General features: G+C 52.8%; 1 protein-coding gene across 10 annotated transcripts in view; it reads left to right on the top strand.

Moving 5' to 3' along the window:
• Nucleotides 1–4,867: 4,867 nt before the first annotated feature.
• Nucleotides 4,868–7,813, top strand: part of NRP2 (neuropilin 2) — an 89,077-nt gene continuing 86,131 nt past the window's right edge. For 2 of the 10 annotated variants that reach the window (XM_064434180.1, XM_064434177.1), the window contains exon 1: nt 4,869–5,307. In XM_064434180.1, coding sequence (XP_064290250.1) covers nt 5,235–5,307 — 73 coding nt within the window. In that variant the 5' untranslated portion in view covers nt 4,869–5,234. Of the gene's footprint in view, nt 5,308–5,565; nt 5,701–7,813 lie in introns of those variants that run through there. The other 8 variants (XM_064434172.1, XM_064434173.1, XM_064434174.1 and 5 more) reach the window with 7 other exon arrangements.

The raw sequence follows: 7,813 nt of genomic DNA, 5'->3' as shown, positions 1-7,813 counted from the left end.
CTTTTTGATTTTTCAAGTCTTAACTGCACCCAACAGTTACAGTGGGGTAAGATACTCAAGGCCCACAGTCAAAGCTCACAGTAGCCAAGCCCACAGAATTTCCAGGGTCTGTTGGAGGAACAGATGGCCTTTACAGCTCCATGGTGTCTTCTTTGCTGTGGAAATCACCACCCTCCTCACAAGCTGGGGGACCAGTGGGTGTGTGGAGAAGGAGCCACAGCGGAGAGGAACTAAGCAGGTTATATGTGGAGATGGGGTCAGGAGGGATGACTCCCTGCAGGCTTGGGGTTTTGCTGCAGTGGCTTCTGATGTCCTTAGCAAAGCGACATACAGCAATTCAGGATCTGTCCTTCCAGCCTGGGCCACTGTATGCCCCCCTCCCCTCCTCCATTTTCTCCTCCAGGTCCATTCACCGTGCCAAACAACAGCATGCAATCATCTTGTGGGGGTTATTTCTGCCTAATATACCCACCCAGTGGGATTTCAGTGCACATTAAAGTGGTAGATGGAGCCTTTAATGAAGTTAACCTGCTGAAACCAGGAGAGCATTTGGTTGAAGTATACCTGAAAGCCCAGGATTACACAGCAGCTGCTTCAAAAGAACCCACTGCCTCCTTTCATACCACTGCTGTATTGAGAAATAATACAACACCTTTATATTCTGCCTAATTTAGTCAGCTTGCTGAGGTCTGAAAGCTTTCTTTATTAACTCTGAAGATGCAGGGTCTTTCCTCCCCCGTGTCAGTACCACTGCCTCCCCTCACAGTCTGCTGCATGGAGCAGGCCCCCAGCAGCACCTCTGCACCCTTCCCGTGGCTCAGCACCTCCTGAGCCAGCAGGAATCGCCCACCCTCTCTCTGCTAATCCCATGATGGATTTTAACTCCACTGTTTTTCTTCCTCCCTGTTTCCTGTCGTTTATGCATTTTCCCCCCATCCCCTTGTTCTGTATCTTTGTTTCTTTCACCACCCCCCTTCTCCACTCTTCTTTCACCTCTGCTTTTTTCCCTCCTTCTTCTCATTTCTCCTTTCCAGGCTGCCTCGGCACTCCCTCCCCTCGTTTCCCCTGCAGCAGTCAGTGCTGCTCCGTACTCTCCCCAGAGCCGGTCGCTAGCTCCTGGCACCGCAGCAGGGCAGTGCTGGCCCAGGACCCGTGCGGCTGCCTGAGCCGGGCAGGGGGAGAACTGCGTGCCAGCAGTGCTCCCCCTCTAGCAAACATCTGTGTGCAGGAGAGACAGGGGGAGAAAGCAGCTCTCTGCCGCCAGGAAGATAGCTGGCAGCTGGAAAAATGGGGAGGACATGTTAGAAGGAGGTGAGCAATAACAGGGTGAGTGGGCAACAACAGGGCAGGAGTGGGGTGGGAGGGCAGTAGTGGGATGGGCAAGCGCTTGCCTGCTACAGCACCCAAGAGCTGAAGGGGCAGCCTCTGGGCTTGCTCTGCAGCCGCTGTTCAGCAGATTAGCAGACATGGTACTCCCCATGAAAAATTAACAGGCCAGCTTGCTAATTAAACCACCTCTAGACTGAAAGTTTATGGACTTGAATGCAGTGTGCCAAACTGCTTTGTCCAAGTTGTGGTAGCATCCTGCTTTTTTGAGTATGGATAAATTCCCCAGCAAACAGTCTGGTTGAAGGCTGCGGCTAATGGGATGCTAAGGTAATTATTGGCTATTTGTGGCTATAAAATGAGATCTCATAATCATGCACCTGATAGACTAATAAAAACATTTTATATTATGCACTTAGAGCTTTTTAGCTGAGGATCCCAAAGCACTGTCTGGAGGAGGAAAAGTGCAACAAGAAGTCTGCATTTCTGTGAGGAATTGGGAGACAACCCACGCCGTCAGCCCCCATGCCCTGCGCTCCTGCTCCTTGGATACCCTGCCAAAAATGTTTGAGTCCCTGCTCTCCTGCTGACTGACAATACTTATGGTTTTATCTAGGCTGGGTATCATTTTTCCCCTCTCCCATTCCTAACCCTGTTTCAGTCCTGCCGTGTTGTTTTCTCTGGAAGGCTGTCAAGATCTCCATTGGAAATAGTATGTTTTGACATAAAACTGGGGGAGACACCCTGTTTGTCCAACTTCTCTGGAGCCCAGAGAAGGTTACAGGAATACATGATGCCTTGGTTTGAATTTTATTTTCTTTTAAAGCAGGATTGAAAAAGGCTCTAAGGAAAAACTTGGGGATTTCCTGCTTTACAGACACCTCCTGATGGTCAGTTCATGGGGAGAGAAGGACTCATTTAGAAAGAGGAAGCTGTGATTGAAAATAAATGAGGCTGCATGATCAATGTTTAAAAGGAGCTGCAATTAGAGGGAGGAGAAGAGCAGAGCTGCAGAGTGCCAGGGAAAACCCTAGGTACACAGGCCCTCGGGTCAGCAGCAGGGAACTAGGCAGTGTCTGAGGAGGCTTTCTGCTGGAGGGGAGGAGAGATGGGGGAAATTTCACTGCATCACAGCTCTGACTAATGCTTGGGCTGCAAAATTCCTTCAACCAAATTTAATGCAGATGGTACGTTAAATATTACAGTACCATTAAATTACATATTGTCTCATTTTCAGTGAGGTTTTGTGGATGTTTCTGACATACAGACATGGAAAAACGCTGCAGTTCCCGATGGGCTGGTGAGTGCTTACTTGTGGGTTTTAAAAACCCGCAGGAGGACTGAGCAGAGCCCTGAGCCCTTTGGCAGAAGCAGGACTTCCCGGCATGGAGAGTTGATGAGGTCCAGCCTCCCGTGGGACACAGAGCAATGCCTACAGCAGCAGCAGCTGCCCCCTGGAAACAGGCAGAGGTAAGCTCATGGTACATAGCATCACCTTGTGCTCAGTGCCTTCAAACCTGAGAGAGGGTCGGAGTATTAAATGCTCCCAAAAGAAGTATTTTTGACATTCTTCTACCTGAGCTGGAATAATAGGTACCACCAGCTCTATCATCCTGTCCTGAGCACTTGCAGTGGTAGAAACTGCAGTAGTGCTGCCTGGTTCTTTCGTTGTGCCTTTCTTTTCCTCACAGTGGCATGCTGGGGAGAGGAGACTTGAGATCCGACACTAAACACAGGGCTGGATTTGTGGAGAGCAATTGAAGAGCAGCTGAGAAACCTCTGTGGAGCAGCAGGTAACTTCATTTCCCATCACCATTTTCTTTCCTAGGGTCATCTTCTCTTCATTCAGTAACAGATCAGAGCTGTTATCAGTTCAAGGTTTTGTTTGCCCTCTTCTATTGACCTTAACCAGGGGAAACAGAACATAATGGAAGAAAAATTGCCCCTCTGCCATATGGTACGTGAGATGGGGCTGTCTCTGATTAGGGCTTGGTAACCTCTTCTTTTTCCATGCATGTCTTAAGAAAGGAATGATTCATGCTGTGGGTTTTACACTCTGATATCTGTGTTATGTTTTGCAAGGGCTATTTATACACACAAAAAATCACACTTCACTAGCTTGATAGTAGTCTAACTATAAGCAAGTAGTAAATAATAGTTGCATAATTCCACATCAAAATACAATAAATAAGACAGTAGGCTCTGTTGCCACTGGCTTTGCATTGACTTCAGCAGGTTTTGGATCACATTTGAGACACAGAAGATGCAAAATCAGGTATCAAAACACACAGAAGGGAGAAGGATGCTACAGCCCTCGGGGTAACGGCTGAAATATCAGATCTATCTGTCAGGCCAAATCTGTTGCTGTCAATGAACTTCCACTGGCCTCAGAGGAACTCTAAGCGTTTGTGTTGTGTGAATGTGCTTAAACAGGTTGGCATCGTGATTTCATTGACGTGAGCTGGTAATGCTACTCGTAACTGATAGACAGCAGAGTACAAAATAATTAGTCTCATCACCCTAAATGAATACCAGTGAAATGTTCTTACTTTCCCTCTCACCCACACAGTGATGTATCTCACTTCTGCCACATGCCAATATCTTTTCACTAATTACCAACTTAAAAAAACTGAGATAACATAGCTTTAATCGTTTTGTCTACTGTTTATTTGGAAGTTGGAATCTAAAATCTAGGGACTCATCAACAACATCAAGGAATTGTTTTTAAATAGCTTTTTGGTGAAGGGTTTTTGGGCTCATTTAATTAGCTTTGAAATTTTACCTCTCAAAGAGGATGGAGGTGTGAGTTAACCCCAGTTTGCAAGATACCAGCTTTTAAGCCTCTTGTGGTCTGTGAATATAAGCAACAAGTAAACGCACTGTCCCAGCAGTTCCAGCTGGGGCAGAGACTCTCCATCCTCACAAGGCAAAAGCAAACAAACTTTCGGAGCACTACTAGGATGACTATGTGAACGCTGCTCTCGGTTTGTGTTTTTAAAGAGCATCTCGGAGAAAACGGGTTTGGAGCGCGTTAGTCAGCTGTGGTGCAGTCACGGAGAGGGTTTGCATTTGTCCCTTGTAGAAGCCTTTGCACCGCACCGCGGGTGCCAGGAGCGAGGCAGCGTGTGCTTCCCGCTGCCGCTCTCCGCTCTCCAAGTCGGCTCCGGTCGAGGCTCGGCGCTTCTGGGTCTCGGCCGGCAGCGGCGGAAGCCCACGAGCAGGGACAATCCTTGTCCTGATGCTCCCCCATCCGACAATTTCTGGGTGTCTCCCTTCGCACAGCCGACTCTTTTGCCGTTATTGCCATCGGGTTTGGCTCCTGCCCGCGCTGCGGGGCCGCCAGCGCCCGGGCGGGGGCCGGCCGGCACCCGCGGCTCGGCGGCGCGGCTGGGACGCGCCCGGCTCCGCGGGGCCACTCCGCGCCCCGCGCTGCCCCGGCCCCGCGCTGCGGAGCGGCCGCGCTGCCCCGGGCGGGGCGGGGCGGGGCGCGGGGGCGGCGCGGTGCGCGGGGCGGTGCGCGGGCGGGCGGGGGGGCGCGGGGGGCGGCGCCGGCGCTCGGCGCTGACAGCCACATGCCGCCCTGCCTGAAAAGGCTGCGAGGCGCCGGCGGGGAGGGAGAGGAGGCGCAGACGGCGCCCCAGCCCGCACCACCGCCGCCGCGCCCCGGGGGATGCCGAGGCGCCGGCCCCGCGGGTCGCCCTAGGGGAGAGGCGCTCCGCCGGCACCGCCCGCCCCGCAGCCCCGGTGCGGGGAACGCCGCCGCCCCTCGCTGAGCCCCGCCGGAGCTGGTCGCGAGTGGGGCGCCCACACGGGGCGCGGCGCGCCCGGGGTAGGGAGGCGAAGCCCGGCCCCGCAGCCTCGGGTCTTGCGTTGTGGGCTTCGGGTTTTTTTGTAATTTGTTCCGGAGGATGGATACGTTTCTTCTTGCCTGGGGATTTCTAGGGCTGTGCTTGCCCGGCTCTGGAGGCACGGCGGAGACAGGTAAGACGCCCTCAGGAATGGGGGATGTCCCCGTCCGCCCAACTTTCGGGTTCCCGGGCGCGGTCCTGGTCTCACGCATAGATGCTTTGCGTGGGAATAAATTTAGGGGATGCATGAGCGATCGGCCGCGCCACGCAGCTTTCGCAGCACGGGTTTTGGAGGGGCTCATGCGTGTGGCGGAGCGGGGATGGCACCCCCGGCAAGGAGCGCAGCGGCTGCAGCCCCGCGGCTGCCAGCGCCCGGCGTGAAGGGGCGAGGGGATGGAGCCGCACTGGAAAGTTGCGTGCTGGTTTTTATGGGGAGCTGCGGGGAAGGGAGGGACCAGCCACATGTCGAACACCCGCATCCGAATGTCCGCGGCCCCGCGCCGGTTGCAGCCTCGGGAAACTTTAGGTGAGAAATTAAAATCGTGTGGCGGGCGCAGGCAGCCGGGGCCGTGCAGAGCTGGGAGCGGGCGAAGCTCAGCGGCGGCGGCGGCACCCGCTGCCAGCGGGAAAGGCTGCCCGCAGTACGTGCGGGACCTGTACGCACTTTGCAGACGCTGCGCTGTCCCGGGACAAGGCTGGTTCATGGCACGTATTGGGACGCGAGTGTGTTTTTCTGTCTCTCGCTACGGGCTAGGCTGGACTGTCAGGAGGTGCAGGGATGAAACCCTTCTTTGCGTTGCTTCAGCATGGGGACAGGAGTGGGGCAGGCTGACGCTGGGCCCTTTGCTCCCCCGCCACTGGGTTTGAATCTCGCTAGTGGGGGCAACAGGGTCCCTATCTGGAACAGTCTCTGGAGGAAAAGGATTTGCCGTCCAGTGCTCTCTCGGGGCTAGTTCTGTGCTCAGGAGCTGCCTGGCAGGACGGTAGTGCCAAGCCAGCAGCCGCTGAGCTGTGGGTTCGCTTTCCCGTTAGTCGGGGCCTCGGGACATGGCTCAGGGCCCTGAGCTGCGGTCTGACCCGAGCAGCGTTGGATGATGGCAGAGTGCATTCTGCCTTCTCCTGCCCCGGAGATGTGTGGCCATCCAGCTTCCCCTTGAAAAGGGGAAGTATGAGAGTCTCTGCTGCCTGAGAAAATCCCTCTCTTTTGCAGTGCGAAGCACAGACATTGCCGATAAACATTCAGCTGCCGGTTGGCATCACCTCCTTCCTTACGGTTATAAAGGAAAGGAAAAAAAAATCCTATCTTTTGTTCAAGCAGGGAAAGGAATAGGCACTTGATGGGATGAAGAGAAAGGGCAGTGTCCTGGGAGGCCCTTGCTGAGTGAAACAGTCTTTTCCGATGATCCCTGCTGCGGAAGCAGTGTCTGATCTCCTGGAGTAGGTTTTGTGCCGTGGCAGATCGGGCTGTAATCTGAGGCTGGCTCCTGAGGGTGCACTGGCCAGTCTGGTCGTGATCCCCGTGGCCGCTGAGCCCGAGTGTGTGCCTGTGTCCATGCGCTCACCTCCTTCTGTCCTGGAGTGAGTTCGGCACCAGGACTGTTAACTAGGAAGAGGTTTGAGCAAATCCTGTCTCTCAGGCCATTCGGGCGCTGTAAGCAGTGTTTATTTGAATGCGGGTTTTCCCGGCTAAGCAGAGCATCACATGGTGTTGGAACCAGCAAGGAAGTTGTCTCTCTGTGGCCGACACCAGCGGTGGTTTCCCGAGATGATGATGTGTGGCTGCAAATCCGGTCAAATGACTTTATTAGCAAGAACAGTGAGCAAAGGTACGGGGTAATGGGATGCAAACCTCGATCAGGCTACACTCAGCTTCAGTAAATTAGCCAGCCTAGTAAGGGAAACATGCCAGAGGTAGATGGATTTATGTTTCAGTCTGGTGTATCTGAAAGCCTTCTCCCATTATGGAAGTCCCTCTTTAGGTTCCCTAAGGGAGGTTAGTAGAGAGGGGAGACGTTTTTAATAGACAATAATATGATAATCCACATGGAAAAAAACCTCATGCAATATTTCTACAGTAAGAGATAAACAGCGCAGCTGCCAATTTGTATGTAGCCAAGCAAACCCTGAGATAACCATGGAGGGGAGTGGGTGGGAGACCCGTGAAGATAAATCTGAAGGTTCGATGGCTGTGTGTTTTTCATTTTCCCGTAAAAAGCAATGAAGTAAGAAAGTAACAGATTTGAGTGACCCAAGTACTGAGCCGTTCAGATGATGTTTATGCAGCTCTGAGCAAAGCTCACTCTGAAGCCTTCCAAATAGTTTACTTAAAAGCTATTATTTTTAGTAGTGACTTAGGAGATGTAGCAAGGTGGGGCGGGGGACCAAAACAAATTGCTGCCAAGCAAGTGCACGGCCACACATACAAACATGCACACACACACCCACACAAGCACGGAGTGTAGTGCCTTATGCCTGTGTGCTGTTAACTCAGCTCTTACTGGAAACAAAAGCTTTTTTAGACTAGGAGTCAGATAGTTGTCAAAGCATCACTGAAAACCACTGATACCAGCTCAGTGGGGGGCTCTGACCCAGGTTAGGATGCTGCATTTTGTTTTCCTAGTTTTACTGCTACAGAAAAT

This window comes from Passer domesticus, chromosome 10 (assembly GCF_036417665.1).
Source record: "Passer domesticus isolate bPasDom1 chromosome 10, bPasDom1.hap1, whole genome shotgun sequence".
Taxonomy (NCBI): domain Eukaryota; kingdom Metazoa; phylum Chordata; class Aves; order Passeriformes; family Passeridae; genus Passer; species Passer domesticus.
Note: the sequence above shows the minus strand (reverse complement) of the source record. Positions and strands in the feature narration are given on the sequence as shown.